This window comes from Camelina sativa, chromosome 8, assembly GCF_000633955.1.
Source record: "Camelina sativa cultivar DH55 chromosome 8, Cs, whole genome shotgun sequence".
NCBI lineage: Eukaryota > Viridiplantae > Streptophyta > Magnoliopsida > Brassicales > Brassicaceae > Camelina > Camelina sativa.
Window position 1 is genome coordinate 4,908,425 of NC_025692.1, and position 22,095 is coordinate 4,930,519.

General features: G+C 34.2%; 1 protein-coding gene and 1 long non-coding RNA gene across 2 annotated transcripts; both read right to left on the bottom strand.

Annotated features, from left to right (window-relative positions):
* Positions 4,570–5,097, bottom strand: LOC104706204. Its single transcript, XR_754426.2, has 3 exons — positions 4,997–5,097; positions 4,759–4,894; positions 4,570–4,632 (listed from the first exon to the last, which is right to left on the bottom strand). It is a non-coding gene; the product is annotated as an uncharacterized LOC104706204 (long non-coding RNA).
* On the bottom strand, positions 8,809–10,615 carry LOC104706206 (S-adenosylmethionine decarboxylase proenzyme 4-like). The gene has a single exon (XM_010422364.1). The coding sequence runs from the start codon at positions 10,264–10,266 to the stop codon at positions 9,223–9,225; it is 1,044 nt and encodes a 347-aa protein (XP_010420666.1). The 5' UTR covers positions 10,267–10,615; the 3' UTR covers positions 8,809–9,222.

The following is a 22,095-nucleotide window of genomic DNA, read 5'->3' on the forward strand; positions in this document are numbered from 1 at the left end:
TTCTTGTAGATGTTTCAAAAATTGTGTACTAATGAATTCTCCTCCTCCATCACATTGAAATCCTTTGATACTGCATTCAAACTGATTCTCCACCATCTTTTGAAACTGAACAAATATTTGAAAGAAATCTGATTTCAACTTGAGTGGATAAAGCCAACTAAACCTTGAAAAATTGTCAAAAAACACTACATAGAAGCGGAATCCTTGAACAAACATTATTGGAGAGGGTCCCCACAGATCATAGTGAACCCTCTCAAGAGGTTTTGATGCAGTAAAGAAGAAATAGAAAAAGGAAGTCTTGAACTCTTGCCAAGCTGACATGCTTCACAAACTGTCTTTGTAACTTTATTAATCGAGATGGAACCGCACTTCTCAAGTTGCTGGAGGACTTGTACATTCGGATGGCCAAACCTTCTATGCCAAACTTCATCACTTGTCGAGTGCCTCTGTGTGGAATAGAAGACTTGCGGCTTTAGTTCCTCCAAGCAATATTGATCATTACGGAGACTGCCCATTACCAGTAGCTTCTTGGTGGCCTTATCATTAATACACACACCATCACAATCAAAAGCAACCATACATGGATAATCCTTTGTGAGTTTTGAAACAGAGAGTAATGATTTAGCAATTTCAGGACAAACAAGTACATCTTTTAAAGGTAATTTACCTGAGGTAGAAGCTATACTAGTTGAACCTGTGTGTGTGATGGGAAGGAAGGAACCATCACCCACCATTACTGAGTCATTGCCACGGTATGGTTGACCTTGCTGCAAATTATGCACTGTGTTGGTGACATGAGCTGAAGAACTAGAATCTGGAAGCCAGTCAGTACCTTGTTGATCAGTAACCTCTGTGATTCTCATTGCAGCTAGAGCTCGCGGAACATCCTCATATTGATACCCATTATCGAACTGATGCCAACATTTGAGAACCAGATGTCCTATTTTTCCACAGATTTGACACACCACTGCGCTACAAGTCATTTGAGAACCATCAGATGAGATTTGTTGATGAAAACCACATCCTCTTGTAGAGTACGAGCCTCTACCACGACCATTCCTGTTGCCATTGCCTCTCCCCCTGAAGTTGATTTGATGATAGTACTCATTTGTTGGTTGAGAGACATGAAAAACAACATGAGGTGTGACAGCAGCAGCAGTTTCAGCTAGATACCCTTGAAGTCGATCCTCATAACCAGTCAGCTTTGGGATTACATCATCCAAGGTTAAATCAAGAGAACCATCAACAAGAGTCTCAATGGTGGTTTTGATTGGCTCATAATCTCTGCCTAATCCATTCATTGCAGCAAAAATTTTTATCTTTTCCTAAACAGGACTATCAACCGAGGCGAACTGATCACAAATTCCCTTAAGATCTCTAAGATATGATTCCATAGACCTATCTTTCTTATCTAGAGTCTGTAAACGTCTCTGATGCTCAAATAGCCTAGATGAGGATGCTTTGCTAAAGTGGTTAGCAAGACACATCCATACCTGAGTTGAAGTTGAGCAGCTAGCAACGACACTCAGTATATCCTCTGAGAAAGAGCCCAAAAGCCATGACTTAACAACCTGATCTGTACGGTACCAAGTCGAGTACTCCGGATTTGTTGTCTCTGATCTGGTGCTGTCAATGCCTGTCACAACCGCCGTAGTACTCGGAGCAGAAATGGAACCGGTGAAAAAACCAAGTAAGCCTTGTGATATGTCTATATTTTGTCTGTCCTTAGCATATATTTATCATGCATTTAGTTAGGATAACTCGTTGTTTTGTATCACTTTTCTAGTCTTTTCTTTACACTTTGCATGTCTAGGTAGTTCTTGCATCATCCTTGCATACATTGTGCATTTCGGAGTATTCCAGGTATCCAAGTGACGTTGGAAGCACCGTTCGAGTCACCACCGTTCGAATCACCGTCGATCGAGTCGCCACCCGCTCGAGCCAACACCTTGACCGTCGATCGAGTCGCCTTCACTCGAGCCACCTGCTCGAGCCAACACCTTGTCCGTTCGAGTCGACTTCACTCGAGCCACCCAGGTCGAGCCACGATGACATTGCATTCCATTTGACGCGCACGGACTCGATCGCACATGTCAGGAAGAAAGACGTTTGGTTTCACATGCTTCAGAAGATTTCCGAACCGACGCTCTATCTTGTCGTTTTAAGTTTTAGGGATTCACATGTTTTTACTATATATACATTTTGTTAAGTCTTGGTTTTGGACATCACATCTTTTATCTCATATTGTTTTTCTTAAGGTTTTACCTAGCCACCATATACGTTCTGAGACTTTGTAATCCGACATCTTGGAGTTTATTGAGTATTTGCATTTGATTTCTTTTACAAGTTGTTCATCTCATTTTTACCTCTCTAAGAATGCTTGCTTCAATGTTTTCTGGGTTTGCTTCCTTGATGATGATTTTCGGATCTGAGTAGTGTGGTAGTTCTTGAGGATGGGATAGTATAGGTGGAGGATCTTAGGATGTAGATTGTTTAAGCTTAGATTCGTATGATTCCCTTCTGGACTAGAGTTAGAAATACTTGTTTCTCTCTGATCAATTGGAACTAGGTCTTAGACATTTCCGCACCCAAAAAGTGTTCGATGAAATGTCTGACCAACTATTGCCAGAGACTTATGTTCCTAGCCTATGATATTAGTTGTCTAGGATGTTTGTTGACGTCAATGAACTTTTTTTTTCATGCCATGCTTGATCATGTTTCTCTAGCGAGAGCTAGGTTTGGAAGTGGTTGAGTTTGAGTAGCTTCTGTCAAGAGATTGGATTAGCTAAGAAGTGATGTTCATTGTTTAGGCATAGTTTGTTTGTGGCATGTTAAACACTCTATAGACTAGGATACTCCACCGACATCAATTACCCCCATCCTTAAGACTTCTTTCTTTCTGATATTTATTGTGTTCCTGAGACTGTTTCGATTCTTGTTGTTTAATTCTTGTTAGACTCGTTTCTGTTTTCACTAATTTTCGCTTCTTGTCATACATCTTTGTTTTAGTTCTGTGATTCATTTCCGTTTATCATTCTAGGATTGTTAGACAAACACTCTCCTGAATTGGTTTAACTTGTGATTGCTTGATTGCATCTTAATTGCTAGCAACATCCCATTTGGATTGACATCTTATGTACTACAACTGCATTAGATTAATTGAGACCTGCTAGGATAGACACACAAAAATCCTAGTATCACCTTGACCCGCCAGGAACGACTCAAACTGACTCTTCCAAAGGATGTAGTTTTTCTGAGTGAGTGTGACCGTAACACAGTTTGAAATGTTGAGAGAAATAAATGAATAGGAGGCCATGGATGCTATTTCCATTTGCTCTGATACCATGAAAGTAAAGACACTTTGATAGGGTTGAAGCTTTAATCTTTCATTTCTGCTTAATTTACAAGAGATGGTTTACAACCTTATTTATACTCAAAAACCATAAACCCTAGATATGTTCTCGACTAGTCTAGAGTGTTCCGCCAGATGCCACAATCCTCTTTAGCAGGACGGATCAAGGGTGGCAAAACGGTTGGACAGCTTAATTGTCTCTATACGGTCTTCGACAGGTTGTTTGCCTCGTCGTTTGTGTTCTTGTGAGAGAACCGTTGGAGAAGGAAGTTTAAGTTTGTTGGGTTTGATTTGGACAACTTGATTTGTTTTGTTGGGTTTCGATGACTTGGTTTGGCCCGTTACTTTCTTTTCCAAACTGCCGTTTTGAGTGGGAACCAAAAACTCTTGTTTTGGCGTTGTTCTGTTATCAATATGGATACCATAAAAAATTTGGGGTATCTGATCTGCGACCATCTTTTAAATAATATGAATATGAAAAACAAACGACGGAAACTCAGACCAACAAAAAAGAACATTAACAAACAATATAGTTCAAGTCAAAGATGGAAAAAAAAAGGAAAGAACACAACATCATGATCATGATCAAAATACACGTACACCATGTTACAACATATTTTAAACAATATTGAACCTTATTCAGTCCGTTCTCTTCTAACTTAATATGCAATCCTGATCGGATTGACTCTCGCAATCCTCAGCAGTCATATAAATTCTATAGTGAACAAATATGTATGTGTATACTCAATGAAATCTTTCTTCTTGCATTTACCAAGTAGGATATTTCAAGAATCCTTGGATGTTCCGAGAACGGTCTCCATGTGTCGATTAATATCGTTCAAATATCTTGTCGAGTTGTATTCTTCGTTATCCAATAGTTCTTCAGAGTAAGTCCTCTGGAGTTTCGAGTTTTCTCGCTCTCTTAGCTGATCTAAGCTGCACTTGTCTCCCCTCAGAATCTGCACAACCTGTATGTATATATATATACATGAACACATCGTTATATATGTGACCAAATTAATATACATTGATATGAAAAAATATATATATGAAAGTGGTAACTAATTATATGATAGGAATCGGATGTTATGTTATGCATGCCTGGTTCATTTGAGGTCGGTTCATGGAGGTTTGGNATATCCTCCTTCTCCGATCAGATTCTCTGCCATATATAATATCCACAATATTTTCAAGTTACATATATCACTTCATTTAANGGCATCTCCCAGAATCGGATCAACAAGTTGTTTGATCTTCTTCTCTTTGATCAATGGTTTGGCCTGTAAAAAACATAGATAACCCGTATTATCAATTACAAGGGATATATAGGACCAATATCTAGGTCAAGAGAGCATGAGCGAAGGATTCTATCTAGCTAGGGCTTAAGAGAGGGGCATATCACATACCCACATGACAAGGCTATGTTGTGAGCTGTCAAGGGCTTGTTTACCGGTAATGAGCTCAAGAAGCAGGACACCATAAGCATATACGTCTGTTTTTTCGTCTACTATCCCGTGCATGAAGAACTCTGGCGGAAGATAACTGATAGACACATAAGAGATTATATATGTGATATAGATATATTATGAAAAAAGAGATCTGTACATGATGTCATGATTTATATCAACGAGAGAGATTCCAAACCCGAATGTTCCTTCGACTTTCGATACGGTATGGTGAGTCCACTGGTCCGGTAGCCATTTCGCTAGCCCGAAATCAGATATCTACGGTCATTATTTGTAAAAATATTAAAAGGATACAATTTAGAGTTCATTCTTGTTTCACAATAATCATAACTTCAAAAAAACTATAATTAAGGTAATACTTTTCCCAAAAGAAAAAAAGACTATATATTAATCNCCGGCTCGAGATCTTCTTGTAGAGAGAGGAGTTAATTGTTTTCCACGATTCTCAACGTCTACATCGCTGTGTTTGTATCAAACAACAACAACAAAAATTTGAGTTAATTTTCAGATANACAGTCCCTCTGCTGTTCCCATCGCCACTTTGTATCTCATGCTCCAATTCAGTTTCTCCNAGAATGAAAAAAAAGTTACCAGGCGGAGGGAGACGAAGAAGACGATGTCGTGGAAGAAAGAGTTTGTGACGACGAGTCTCGAACACCTTCCATGGATTGGAGAAAGAAAACGAGACAAAAAAGGGAAAGAGAGAGAGAGAAGAAGAAGGTCAAAGACTAAAGAAAGAGAGAGACATGATCGTCTTCCCTCTTTTTTGTTATTAACTGAAAATACGCATCTTCCCTCTTTCTTAATTCTTTTACGATGAAGATAATAATATCCATTTTTGCATTTTAGACTGTCAATAAGCCAGAGCATATCCTCTATAATTTTGTTCAAATCCTAAATTTAGAGTAACAGACTTATAATGTTTTTCTCTTTCTTTTTCAATTTGTCAACATTTTAGTTGGTGAAGGTGTTTCTATTTCTCTATGCAAGAAGAGAAACAACAATTTACTATTTGATTGCGATAGCTACCCCACCCCACACTCTGGTGGGTTAACAACGCCACGTGGCACAATGAGTTTCATGACAACCCGACAAAGGTTGCAGTAGTGGACCTGAACTCATTAAGTACAGAAGTAAAAACAACCTTATCTACATGTCGACGACCACTTCTATAATCTGTTTTATATCAGAGCTAGACACAAACTAAATGGGCCTGGGCTTTAGGTTAAAAAGAAATATAAAAGCCCATTAGAAAACAAAGAAACGACGGGGAGAGAGAGTTCTGAATTTTCCTCTCAGGTGAAGAAGAAGCGTTGAAATGGAGAAAGTGACGGAGAAACCCAATTCCGAGACGCAAGCTCCACCTCCGCCGAACCATCAGATGGACGCAGACGACGACGACGAGAATGTTAAGCAGCTAAAGGAGTGTTCTTCTCTCTATTTGTCATTACAGGTTTTTTTGTGTTCTGTTTCCCAAACAAAATTAATCAAATCTCACTTCTTTTTTATTACCCTGATGATCTTCAATGAATCATCCCCTTTTGCAGGATTGTCTTGTTGATAGCAATAGGGATTGGAAATCTTGTCAGAAACGTAAGTCTCACTCTACTCTCTGTATCTCCAAAATCTGAGGGTTTTAGAGCTCAATAGGGGGTTTAGGGTTTCTTACCTAATCGATCGAAATTGGGATTAACTATCATTATTGTGTACTTAATCTGTGTGAGTTGGGGACAAAAACAAATGTTTGATTAGCTTTTTGTTGTTTATCATTTGTGATCCANTTTTTAGCTAAGGACAATGAGATATTCATAACGTATTTATGTAATTATTTAAGTTATACCATGAGAAGAGAAAGAATCAGAGAAANGAGAATGAAGAAATGACAGAGATTGAGTAAGAAGAGCTTACACCTGATTCATTAGTAATGATTGATAAGTTACTTCTTATAGAGTAAGCCACTTTGAATAAAGAACGATTCTTTTGTATCCTCTTTGTTGTTGCCTTCTGGGGGATTGCAAAATGCACAAGCTTTCATACAATACAATGTAATCTTGGTTTCTGTTTTAATTGCAGAGAATTTTTTTCTCTTGCTGTCATCTATTGAGTCATAAGGTCATTTCGCATTAGAAAAACAGCAATGGTGTTGGGGATGTGTTGTTCAGACTTCAGACAACTTTGTTTGTGTTCTTACTCTAGTTAAATTTGGTTTTTTTTGCCCTCTCTTGAGTTCGTGAATATTTGACTCCTTTGCGAACAATCCCAGGTTGTGAATATTTGACTCCTTTGCGAACAATCCCAGGTTGTTTGGAATTTATAGCTATAGATATCCTGTGTATTTTTATGGTTTAAAATTCACAGTTAAAAGAGAAAGACTCTTCGTTTGGATGATTTCAAAGCAAGGAAGAAAGAAAGAAGAGAAAGGATAAGAGTCTCTGTTCCGTAAGAGAAGGTTATTTGTGAACCAAAGGTGGAAGTCTTCTTCTTCATTCTCTCGCATATGTTGTCTGTCACCTGTCACCTCTGCCTCACTCTAGAAGCAGAGCTTGGAGGGTAGTGAACATACCCGTCGCCTTCAGCTCTTACAAGTCAGGCATTAACTAGGGGAGAGTTTCCGAGAAAAGTAGTGCACAAGTTGTCCTCAAGATTGAGAGATTTAGGTGAAGACAAGTTTGTTGGGATAGAGAAAAGTTACAAGAATCCTAAATGCTCAAGTTTAGAGCAAGATTTCTGAGTAGATTTCCGAAAGTACTCAATAGATACTGAATTGGGATCTGAACTTGAAAAATTTATTCCAAAGCTTATTCTGCAACATACGAGCGAAAGAGAAAGTTGAGAGTGAAAGTGTGAAACCAGATAGAAATGAGTTGAATAAGTTCATTTCATATAGTTTGTAAGTCCCTAAGTTTACAACTTTCTCGGTTCTAGTATTAACATATCCTTTTAGTTTCATCCTGCTTCTCTCTGTTATGATTAGGGTACAAAACGCGTGATGGTGCGAAAATATACGAATTGATGGTGAAGAAGAGCAAGTAAGTTCCTTAAAAAAGTTTTTGACTGTTATTACTTGGGATGAACTAAGATAAGTAATGTTTTGACAGTGGAAATAATAAAAATTAAGGTTTACTTTTTAGCCAATTATTGTCACGTGCAAACTGGATTTTGATATGTTGGGTGTGGAAAATTTTACATTCATGCGTGATTATCAAAAGTAATTACATATTAACATATTAGTACAATATCTTTAATTGTTTTTTTACAAGGTCAGCAACCAAAAAGTGTAACCTTGCTTTTTTTTTTGTCCTTTTCTTTGTTAATTGGATTTTAATTTGTTTACTAAAAAAATATTTTATTTCTTTGCCTTTTCTTATGGTTTGGTTAAAAGTTGAAACTTCAATGTCAAACACATACCAAAACAAAAAGGTATTTTCCGCCAAGGTCTTATAGCTATGCAAATTTTGGGGTAAAAAATTATAAACTTTTGGACCCCCCAATATGCATAATTTTAAGACTTATGTGTCATTCTTTGATTATTGTATGCTTGGCCGTATTCGATGTAGTAGCCTTGCGCTAAAATATGTGTGACAAAACAAAATAACTTTGATAAAAAAAAAAAAAAAAAATTACTATGACGGAGACAAGCAACAAAGTGATACGACAGTACATACTACACATACTACAAATTTGTTAAAAGTAAGCGATGTTGCTAACAGTAATTTAAACAAAATCGTTAACGTCGAATATTAGTGTGGTGGGAATTCTGATTTGGTGATGAGTCATGAGATATGTTGTTTTTTTTTGTTTTTTTGAAAAAAGACTTGATGAGATATGTTTGCTAACCACAAAACATATCTCAAACAGTTAAGAAAGATTTGTTTAATTTGAAAAGGTTAAGAAAGATCTTGTGAAAATGTTTTACAACATATTTCACATCATTGATTAGTTTAAGTAAAATACTTGTTAGGGTGGGCGAATGAATTTGTAACCATATAAAGTGAGAACGATTTAACCTTATATCAACAGTCTGATATAGAGATTCAATATAATTTAAATTGAAATATAATTAATTAAAAAGGAGAAAAAAAAACAAACACAAGAAGAAACAAAAAGAGAAAAGAAAACAGAGCAAACCATTTTTACCCTCCCCCACTAAAATTCTACAACACTGAACCTCATAAATGCTTAGGCGTGACATTGCCACAAGTGCAAAGTGGGGTGCATGATCATATGTTCCCACTTATATATATATCCCCATGTCAACCAATCGTCTCCCTCCACGTCATCACCTGTTTCTTTTTTGTTTGTCCTTTCGCAGCTAATTTTAAAAAACCTAATTTAAGAAAAAACCTAATTTAAGAAAAAAACCTTTTTTTTTTTTGCCTTTTTACTCCTCTCTCCCGGCGATGACTATTTCCGACGAGGCGTGAACGACTGATAAACGACTGTTCCGGAGCCTGGAAACTCATCCATAAGACGGCTTCGGCACTTAAGACCAAGCTTCTTAGCCAACACGCGTTCCACGCGCTTCGTCACCTCGTGGTTATAATCCTCTCCGCCGTAAGTGGTGGCGATCGAGACGTCGTTTGGCCGGAATACATCAATGGCACGGCTTAACACCTCGGATATATCTTCGTGACCATCGTCGTATAAGGACAAACCGCACTCGAAGCTCCCGTAGCTAAAACCGTCTTCAGGCGTGACGTGGATGGTTGAGTAACGGCCACCGTCGACTCCGTTCATAGAGTAGCCGCAAGGATCAAACGCGAAGTCGCAGATAAAAGCGTTTGCGTTTATGTTATCGATACCGCTCAGCCGCGTCATCTCTTTCCCTGCGGAGTCACTGTTGCTTTTCTCGTCGCCTTTCCGTTTAAAGAAGCTCCGAGCGTTGACTCGGTCGAGCTCCGTCATGCAGACTTCGACTACGACCACCGGCTCGTCGGATTCCACGTCAGCGCTGGCTGTGAACACGTGCCAAGCACGTGAGGGGTTATTAGAAGGCGTCATGACGGAGGCTTTGCGGTAACAGAGAGATTTGGGAAGGCTTTCTTCGACGACGAGGACTTCGTCTTTGAAGCTTGTGTAAGGGAAAGGTTGTGCTTTAGGGAAGATGAAGCTGCCGCGCGAGTAGCGGCACGCGCGTAACGTAAGGCCGAGGTTACGTGCGAGATGGATCAACGGTCGGATCGATTTGAGGAGTTGCGTGGTGCCGCATGTTTTGATGATGATTTTGGTTGGGTAGACGAAGAGGCTTGACTCGGAGAGTACGTAAGCATCGAAGCTACGATTCGCTACGGCGGAGACTACCGTGCACTGAACCTCGTTTAAGACTTGGTCTAGAGATTCGAAGTCTATTAGACGGAGTCCCATAGGGCTACTGGTGATTGAGTTGTCATCGTCGAAGAATCGAAGTTCGAGTCTTTTCTCAAATCCCTCGAACCCGGGTACTGACATTGCAAAGATCAGGAGAAGATGTTAGGAACAGAACAGAGGAAACAGAGCTGAAGAGAGATGTGTTTGTGTGTGTATGGAGATTGAAGAGAGAGAGGTAGTGGTGATTAGTGGGAGAGAAGTGGTATTTATAGGAGAGATTTTGGAGGATAGAGAAGGAGGAGCATGCGGGTTAAGAGACCAAGAATCATGATTGTAGGCATAATGAACGAGAAAGATGATGAGAGTTTGTGTTTTGTTTTGTATGTATGCATGTATGTATCTGTGAATCTGTGTATGTGAGTGATCTAGTTAGTGTAATAGCGTGCGTCTGATTCTGTTCTGTTTCTTGTGTTCTGTAATGAGAGGGAGATTTATGGGTTATGCGCATGCAAATTTGTATGTTTTAATTTCTTCTATTTAAATTTTTTAATATATTTAGTCTTCATCTTCAATATCCTCCATGAGGTGTGATATGCTGGCTAGTTCTCTGGTTGATAATATTGCAACATGCAAAATCATGAGAACAGAAAATGGACATAATTATTCTATCAAGAAATTGAGAAAATCATTTTTTGGGGTCATTAAACTTACTGGTTGATGTAATTTTTGAGTCCACATAATTATGTTATCAGTAAAACTATGTATAATCGCAAAGAGAATTAGTTATTCAAAAATGTTAGCAATTAAAATGTATCGTTTAAAAGCTGCCAATCATGTTACTTAAAGATTGGCGACGTTAATTGATTGTTGAGAATTAAAAGAAGATGACATTACATTTTTAGTGGTTTATATCATCCAAAATTTCAAGGTGAGAGATGCTCTAACAATTCAATTCAGTAATCAGCCTCTCTTATATATGTTGGTTCGAATCACCAGTTACATATCACTCATCATGCCAAAAAGGACCCATATCTTTTACTTAGCCCATATTAAATAATATATCTGATTAGCCATATATACACACACACACATCTGTATCGTGGACAAGACACAAAAGATCTTGAAAGGCAATGGAACAAGTGTCTACAAGAAACATCAATTTCAGTGGCTTGTGTGTCAAACAATCGCTAATGCACATAAAAAGGACAACCAAAGTTTAAATTATTTCGTTCAATAATATTATGGAATATGCACCGATCCACGTAAAACAAGTGATATATTTTTCTTGTTTTTTGTTTCTCGTAAAAACAGACATATTTAGATTTTAAGGCAGCATTGTTTTGCTCTACTTGTAGTTGTGGGTGACCATACATTCTACCTTGTAAACATTGGTCGCATTTTAGGCATGGAAATTTAACATGTAAGTTTGTTAATTCTACCGTCAAAGATATTACCCTTAACAAATTGGCTATGATTTTATCAAAGTAACCCGAAAGGTCAAATCATTCTTAACATATAGTTTTTTTTTTTGACCGCTCTTAACATATAGTATTATTAAAATGATACGTATGTTTTAATGCTCCACATATCCTAAGCAAATAATGGTTCATTACCAATTTCCATACCGGTCAAATAAGGATAACGGCCAGAGATATTTTTTCCGACAATGAGAGAAAAACTTGGAATTGAATACTATAATACCTAGTGAAAATAATGAATAATTGGTTGTAGCAGAAACCCTTTTTTTTGTTGGAAAGAGAAATGATAATTCGTGTGCTAATTTGAAGATGATTTTGTTGGGGGCTAACTTTAGAGAAACCTTATTAAAGTTTGAATCATAAGTAGACTCTATTTTGTTGCCTTAATAAGAATCATTCACCATTTACCCCTCAATTCATTTGACCACAACTAGTTTGGTCATATCCAGAAAGGGGTCGAGACTACTAAAACTTATTAAAAAGAAAAAAGAAAATTAAAACATGTACAACAGTCAACATAATTATAATCATATACATTAGTGACATCAAAAGAGAAATAGCTATAGTTTGAGAGATAATTTGAAATCAAGACGGACTAGTATTTATCAATAGTCGCTAGCTAGTCCACCCTTACCACACTTCTTGTCTTGAACATATAGATTTCGGTTACCTTCTGTTTGAATTTTCTGTTTTTTGGAGTTTTGATTAAGGATAATAATCGAAATATAAATAATCTAATATGTATCGGTCTAATATGGTTTAGGTTCAAATGCGATTTGAATGAATTATTATTATATTGAAATTAATATTATGTTAACTTTTTTAATTTATTTTGTTTTTCGCTTAAGTGGTTTTCAATTATTCGGATAATATATATATATATATATACACCTATATTAATACTATTACACTTGATTCTCGGATTGTCGAACTACATACCAATGACAACCCTGATAACTGCAGCATGACACATTACATTTAACCATACGCCATCTAGTTAATAATCTAAATCGTAATAAAAAATATAAAAATAAATCTACACTCTTGGTGTTTTTGTCGTCATACTGTACAGTCTTGTTAAGAAATCAAGATCAAGTAAGATTATGCTTAAAGTCAGCTTATTCATCCAGATCCAGTAAATCTATGGAGTTTTAGACACACAAAAATATCATTGCAATTATATAAATATATAATCCCTTTTTACTTCAACACATACACTTGTGTGTTGCACGTCTCCATCTTTTTACAAGTAGTATATACGTAACTTTAATAACCTGTATGCTGACGTCAACCATGTGTTGATTGATTAAGAGCTAAAGTAGTTTAAATTACGAAGGTGTAATAATACTTTTTAACATTTGTCGACGATGACGGCTAAACCAATCAACTCTTAAGTAATACAATAATTAATGTATGTGTACATGAGATTTGGGATTTTCTAACGTATGTTTGTTTATTTAACAACTTGTACTGGTACGTGGCTACGAGCCAAAAGAAAAAAGAGAGTCACATATTATGATGATGTATAGTTTAATAGTTAAATCGCTAGTTAAAAAAAGTATCGAACGGAAAAATTACCGAATAAAAGACGATCAGGCGTGGCAACTTGATAATTATATATATATTTTTTCTTTTCAATTTTAATTAGGACTGAATGAAATGAATGCTTCGTTACGTGATACCAAAAGTGCCCTTTCAACATCATTTCTATTCTCCATGCAATGTTATGTCTAACTCTCTATTCCGGCATTATCATTATCCATTTTATTACATGAATTATATATTGCTAAAAAAAATACTATTACATATGTGTGTATATTACAAGCAAATATTACTGCCTCCGGCTCCATTTCATCAAAGTTACATGCTTTCAGAAGTTTCTAGTAGACTTTTTTTTTTTTTGGTCAACGTTTCTAGTAGACTTAATTGTGTGTATTTTGTGTGCTTGTGACTTGTGAGGAACACCTCCAAACCTAGCAGCTTACTCGTTGTTGACGTTTGCCAAAAAAAAAAACTTTTTGTTGACTCTGTTGATAAGAAAACAAATGTCAAAAATTATTTACAGAAGTGAATTTGGAAAATCTATCTTATGATACTATAGAAATACACAACATCAATTTTTTGTTATTTTTGTAAAAGGGAGCCAACATCAATCTCCATGAAATTAAAGGAGAATTTGTTCTCTCAATGATGAACGCAGTTGTGTTGCTCCATTTAGCACAGGATAATTGTAGCAACCATTTAATAAGTCATCATTTACAAATTGTTTTTTTCCCCAAAATATGAAGGACTGATAAAAAAAAAAAAAAAAAGAAAGAGAGAACATTGTAGAACATCAAATTAAAATGTCTTGAGGTCAAAATCAACATGACTAATTTTTCTGGTTTAAATGTGTTTCATGGTAACCATTCACACTTATAATCTCATCATTCCATGTTTCTTTGTGTGTGTTTGTTTGTTCTATCAACTACACATCAAAATATTTTCTTTCGTATGTTCTGTATACTATTTATGACATTTCTGAAAATTTACAATCATTATTTGGAAATTTATTTATTTATAAAAGTTGGACACAAAAAAAAAAGAGATTTATTTGAAGTTAATCAAATAGACAAATATTTCGTCTCCTTAGGAAATATATTCTGTTAAAGCTAGCCGTTAATAATTAAGGCATGAATCAATTGAACTGTGCGGACGATAATCTGTTGATCAATGCTTTCATTTAATTTTACTAGACTAAATTATTATGATCAATGTTTCCATTTAATTTGTTTAGACTAAAATTATGACGATTATTAGATAGTCCACCAATATACAAGTTCATAGGTGAAAAGGGTTTGGGACCAGATAGCCTGTCAATAACTTTAGATACTAAAAAGGAAAAGTAATCGATTGATCTAATGCTTAAAATTATTCCTCATTACTATAGATAGTATTCTTAGCTTTTAATTTAAGACAGTATATTTCTGAAATTACCACAGTTATAAACCACAACCACAGTAAAACCTAAAACTAATGAACGATTAATTCAGATTTGTGAAGCCTCTATCTAAATTGATCCAAATTAGTCTAAATAAAAATACATACGAAATATACTTCGGGTTAGAGACAACTTTCATTCAAACTGATCAAACCAAAGCAAAGATAAAGAAACCAACATAGTCAGGTGTGGACTAATCTAATGTACAATAGTAACAAACTACAACCTAACTTTTTAAACATTGGATTGGAGTAAGAACGTATTTACAAATAAAACATAAGTAGACGGTTAAGATTTCATCAAAATGGATAAATATAAAAAGACACAAAAAAAAAAAAGAAGAGGAGAGGTTTACTGGTAGGAGAGCAGTAAGCATTATGACCACAATCCCACATATAGAGAGCTGCACGCGCACCCACCAATCTTCTCTCTCACTTGTCTCTTCCATCACTCCAACACCCACACATCCTTATTTGTTAATCAATCAATTAATTATATAGTTTACAATTTCATATACCAAAAAGGAGAATATTCCACACCCATATCTTAGTTACACAATAAACAAAAGTTGAATTCCATAAGATTAGATATATCACTTTCACCACTCGTCCCAAACTCCCAATTAGTTATGTAACATGGAAGTGATGGAACCATAGATATAGTGGATCACTCCATGCGTGCCCAACTCATCTTCATGATGTCATTTTATTTGGAATAATTCATTACTAAGTTTCTAGGATTGTCCAAAAGTACTTGCGAACAAAGACCAACTAGTTTGTAAACAAGAACCAATTATATAAAAACTTACCTTTTATATTAAATCTATACTTGTTTAATACTCCCTCTGTCCCTGATAATATGATGTTTTGACACTTTCACACATATTAAGAAATTTTTTAATTTTAATTTATAAATTAATTTATAATTACTTTTTGGTAAAGAGAGAAAACATGAACCATTATATGAACCATTATATGAATGCCATGTGAAAAAAACACAAAATACAAAATATTATTTTAGATTTTTTATCTACGACATCACTTTTTAAGGGACAAAAATATATCTTAGGACGTTAATCTATTAGAGACAGAGGGAGTATGCAAAACCTCATTTCTGTGATATTGGTGTGAGGTTTTGGTTGTTAGATTTAAGCTTAAAAATCTACACTTTTACGTGCATAATAGTTCGATAAAAGACTTATTTACATGCGTAGTTTCTTTATTTTAGCATCGAAAGTTTGTGGTTGTTTTGGGTAAATCATCATGTTGGCTTTTGAAAAGTTGAGCTAGTGAAAGTCCTTGGTGCAATGGAGTTAAACTTCGAATACATTGTATCATATACATATATCTCAGAATAAAAAAGATCAAAACCAGGCATATCCATTACATAGTTGTGTACCACGTGACTCAATTAAACCTACATACACATTACATATAAATATAATAAAAGAAAGTCTACGATTTCTCTTTTAAAAAATGTCTGCGACGCCAAAAAAGCAATTCTCCACAAAATCCTTTTTTTTTTGGTGTGCAAAATTCTCCACAAAATATATCTTCTCCTGTTTTGAAGCCGCGTGCCTTACTTATCATCTCCTTTACTGTTTTTTCTCTATTCAAGTTTCAAAGTACACTTTCTACTCGCTTTACTCAGTCTCAGTTGTTCAAAGTACGATCTGATTGCTGCCTCCTTATTGTAACTAGATCGAAAGTCAAACCGTCGACCTTAGACATATTTAATAACCATAAAAGAAATAATCCTAAATATACAACTTTTTTTGTGTGTGTGGCAACTATATGCTATAAATCAAGTCGGAGATGGTTTACAACCTTTGCTTTGAAGAGAAATAAACGATCACATGCCGAAACGTAATTTTTTTTTTTTTGGACAAAACCGAAACGTAAACTAATCTCCCATAAAAAATCAAAAAACAGTTCTCACTAAAATCGTTTATGGATAAGCCTGCCAAAAAGGGGTATTCTGAATGAACCATTCAATCACTAGTATCCAACTATTTTGATGTACAAAAAAAGAAAAGATTACCACTATTTAATTCGGAAATAACTTACATGCAAGTCGGAGATCTATCTAATCAAAATTTGTATAGCTTTCTGTCATTTTTTTCATAGCTTTGTTTAACCTTCCCACTCTATTTTTTTTACGTTGTCTAGTGGAGTAATACTTTTGTTTTCACCAAAAAAAAGAAAAGGCCAAAGATTCGAAAGTTAGCATCCTGCATCCCTATAGATACGTTACGTCATACGAGTCCTCTTCTGAATGCATATGTTGTGGAGCCAGTCATTTGGATGGAACCGACGACGTGGACAAGCACCCCACAAAAGTGTGAGAATCTTTACAGCATCATTGGAAGTGCGCCCTAAATCGAGGGCAAAAGAGGTAAGTTATGCCCCACAAACTAACAAGTCTGATTTCTTAAGACAGTGACATGTGAACATGATGGCCCTACTTAAGTCACTCCTCTGGGTGACAACTACGCTTATGTTTGGTACGTTTGTTTCTTTCTGTAGTGTATATTTCTTTATGTTTTTTTGGAAACGTAGATAGTGTTTAATGAAAATAATATGTGTACCAAATGTTTATGTTTCTTTATATTTCAGACCACAAAGATTTTGTAAAAATTCATTTCGAATTTTTGGAAACGTAGATAGTGTTTAATGAAAATAATATGTGTACCAAATGTTTATGTTTCTTTATATTTCAGACCACAAAGATTTTGTAAAAATTCATTTCGAATTTTTGGAAACGTAGATAGTGTTTAATGAAAATAATATGTGTACCAAATGTTTATGTTTCTTTATATTTCAGACCACAAAGATTTTGTAAAAATTCATTTCGAATTTGTGGAAACGTAGATAGTGTTTAATGAAAATAATATGTGTACCAAATGTTTATGTTTCTTTATATTTCAGACCACAAAGATTTTGTAAAAATTCATTTCGAATTTCTGAAAGTTATGCAGTAGCCAAAAGGAAAAACAAAGTGAATTGGTTTGTATATGGACGTTGTATAACGGATTAATTTTATAAAAGGGATCATACTTAAGGACACCGGCCAAGATTTCAGTTCGAACGTTGTTCAAGGTGGAGTTAAGTCACATCAAATCATAAGATCTCTTTTTTCCTCTTGTGTTTCCTCTTGTGCTTTCTTAATCTGATGTTACTTTACCAAACTGAAAAAAAAAACAGAGTAAAAGGATGAACATTTTTGAAGTGGGGCTTCAGTCCAAGACATCTCGGTTTAAGTTCGGATTCGGTTTAGATTTGATTCGGTTCGGTTTATTTGATTTTAGTAAAACTCTAACCAAATTCAACCGCAGTTATTTTGGTTTGGTTTGTGTTCGGGTCGGTTTATATTGGTTTGGTTTGGTTTGGTTTGGTCCGGTTTTAATTAAGTATAAAAAATTAATTAATGTAACAAAATAAATTTGATTATGGTTTTATAATAGTTAATTAATCAAATATATTAGAAAAGCTAGAAAATTAAAATTAAATACCTAATATTAAACATAATTAAATCTATATTTATATTTAGTTAATTTTATTAAAAAATTAAAATAAAATAAAATATAAATCAAATTCAAGTGGTCATAGGTAAGATCACATATTTATAATTTTAATAATATAATTAATTAATTTCCGAAACACAATGAGTTAAACCGAACCGAAACATTTGGGTTGAGAAGAAACATAACCGAATGGTTGGAGTATAGAATTGAGTTTGATTTAGGTCGGTTTGAGTTTGGTTGGTTTGGTATGGTTTAGTTCGGTTTGGTTTAAATCCCCACCGCAAGAAGAAATATTTAAAATTATACTCTATTATTATATTCATAAGTAACTTCCGATGGTTTAGCATAATTGTTAATGAATTAAAAATAGTACAGAAAAATATGTACTCAGTCATCTACGCACAATGGCTCTTGGTTATACTAATTAAGCTTGTTTGCAAACTAACCGCTCTCATATTCACCAATCAACAAAGCGTTTGGAGAGAGTGGTTCATAAGAGTGGTTAGATTTGGTGGTTATAATAAGCGTTCAAAATAGATTTTAGGTGTTTGGAAGAGTGATTGCAAACTCTCTTTTACATGGTACGTTTGTTTTAGGTGGTTGTACAGTAACCTCTTTTGTGTTATTTTATTATTTGTTCTTTTAATTATTATATCATTAGATATTTAATCTGTTTGTAAAAATTAATTTTACATGTGCATTACAATAGATTTAACCTGTAATTTTTTTAACATATATATAAATATTTCATCTTCCATATTTTTATTTTTTAATTAAATTTATTTTCATTTTTTGATAATTTAATATAATTTATACTATTCAACCGCTATAATGCTACCAATCAATCTAAATACTCAACCGTTCTTTTTTATCACACCATCTTTCTATCCGTTATTTTTAACCGCTTTCTTTTTAACCGCCTCTTTTACAACCGCTGATAATTTTTTAATTGCCTCGTTTAGACGTGGTCACCAATCAAACCTAATGTATGTAAAGTGTAATATCATTTTGCTTACAAAGATAAGGGGTCTGATTGGTGACAAGATAAGGGGTTTGATTGGTGACCACGTCTAAACGAGCACATGTTTGTGCATAGCTAGTAACTACAATAATCATTTAAATATATGTATACTTAAAATGTTATACTCCATAAACCTAGCTTTTATATATATATATATATATATATATATATATATATATATGCCGCGATAATAACATACCTCAACCGTAGCGGAGGCTCAAAGACGACGTACGTAATAGTCTACGAACAGAAGTACATCGTTATCGCTTGAGCACAGGTTTGTTCAGATAAAGTTGAACAGTAGTTTCCACAATAATGAGACGTGCTGGCGTATGCATGCGTCATCTCTTTGTCATATTGTGCAAATCCAACAAGACATTATTATATGCGACACTTTTGTAATGGAGAGACTTTCAAGAGATTTGGTTCAGTGAGTCTATCTAATTAATTTCTTATTTTTTATTTTACTTAGATAGATAGCTGATGATGAGAGAATGGTGAGGCATGGAGGCCATCATGTTCCCTCTTCCCAGAACCCTTTGTCCTCTTCAAAAGGTATCTGATTCTCTTTTTACTAAAACCAAATTATGTACAGTTTTGTACATTAGATTCATTTACCCTACACACTATTGCTTCTATAGCTTCTTCAAACATTTACGTACAATAATTTTTGTTATTTATTGAGAATCGATTACTCAACACAACCAGCGTACCCGAATGAAGTTAGTAAAAAAAAAATAGCCTATCGATAGAAAGATAATATGCGTTCTAATCCGAAAGGGCTTTCGTTATACAATTTTTTTCCAAACAATAGCATGGTGTACCGAAAGCAAAATCCACTTTGATTTGAATTCCACATTGAGGATTAACGAGAGGATTACAGACATCTTAGTACTCTTAAATTATATATATATATATAGATGATGCACCGACTAATAATCATATAATTAACAAGTAGTTTCTTCTTCTTTTCTTTTATTTTGCTTAAAAAGAATCAGCTGGATTCGTTGCTGCAAATAATTAGATTATAACCCTATGCATGTATCCCTCATAATTGCTTTTTTTTGTGCAATGTTATAGAATATTCATCTGAGCTTTAGCCTGTGGGCTCATTTATTTGCTTATAAACCTTGTCTCCTATTCTTTAGATGTTTATTCATATATATATAATTAAGTTGATGATTATCCTACTACGTCCCTATAGTAACGACAATCACAATGTCATGTGAATATCGACTCGAACTTGAGAATTTGAAAGAACGCTAAATAATCGCTAAATAAACATAATGATGATTTGTTTTGTAGTTTCTTAATTATAACGATTTTTATCGCATTTGAGTTTTTTTTTTAGTTTTTGCTTTACTATATTATAATATTCTCCAGAAGGATTCAGTTACTGATACTTAAATATATATAGAAACACCAAAAGAAAAGGAGGCAACTATTAGTTACCGTAAAAAGACCTTACTGTATTAAAATTTACATATTGATAAGATAATTAAGATCCGTGTGAAACCTTGTCGAAAATATGATCTCAGATATCTTTAGTCTTTGGGGGGCATACTTGCGTATATAAAAAATAGAGTATATTCTTAGAGAAATAAGGAGTTTTTGGAAGGGGTGAAGTTGGAAGCTATATGATGATGGTGTTTCTGGGGATATGAAGAGTTTGATAGGGAAGGGGCACATTGATATGACAGTGTCTCCAAATCAGAAACCCTAACTCCTATGCAATAAAAACATATGTTTGGGTTTTAGGGTTTCACTTTTTAGCTCTCTAAGGTAGACAAATCATAAGCATATATAGTCGAAGCAATATAGGGAACTTATTGATTGCATTTTCGTTTTTTGGTTTTGTTCTTGAAGGAAAAATAAATCTAGACGAAAAAAAAGAAGAAGATTGCATGCGACGTGTGTGTACGTATGATTTGTATTGAATATCAGAAGACGAATGACCCAATCGTTGTATTTATTGCATGAAAATTTAGATATATATATCAGAAACACGTTAACAAGTTAGAAACTGCAGACACGTTATTCTCTTTAACTGAACCAAACCTAGCTATTAACAAGAAACACGTTATAAACTCCTGAAAAAGAAACTACTAGAATGTGTTAGAACAAAAACAAAAAGAATCTACTAGAATAAAATGATGAAAATCGTTGTTCACTTGTTCTTATGATAGTCGCTGTTGTGACACAGTGATACACATCACTGTATGATTCGTAGAAAAGATGGCGAAAAGGTCTAGTATTATCGAAATGACACATTAGTTGGGCTTCGTTGGGCCAACATTGTAATCGATTAAGATATCTATTGCGTCCATTTGATATCTAAAATCGAACCAATAAAGAGATACGTTAAAATAATATTAAAACAAGTCTTCCGAACAATTATCTTATTATTATAAAGTTGAGTTTTGAAAGTTAGACATTAACAAGATTTTTATAAGTGTAAAAATTAATATTTTATAGGAGAGATTTGAGATTACAACAAAAAAACAAAATATTTTATTTTAAACAATATTAATAATGTAAAAAGATAATTATCCAAAAATTACAAAAATTAATTTTTTAAAATAATTATAAGCAGATTATATATATATATATATATATATATTTCATAAAGTTTGAAACTATAACATTATTACTTATTTTTAATTTTAAGTTATTAATTCTACAAAGAATAGAAATAGGATTAAGGAAAATATACAGTTAATTATTAATTCTAAATTTTGTAAATATTCACTTCTATATAAACATAGATCGTCTCATATTTTTCATCTAACAAAATAAATTATTCAAAAATATTGCTTTCAACTTTGTTCTATTAGTAAAACTTTTTTAATTGAAAGGTAAATTTGTCTTATTTTTTTAAACCAAAATTTTCTTCTACTTTCTCCTTTTTCAGTTTGGAATATATAAAATTAATATGTTGACCAAAATAAATTTAATATATGCATCTTAT

Bases quoted from the DNA above. Each gene is read 5' to 3' on its own strand.
- LOC104706206 (XM_010422364.1), bottom strand. From the start codon at position 10,266: ATGTCAGTACCCGGGTTCGAGGGATTTGAGAAAAGACTCGAACTTCGA.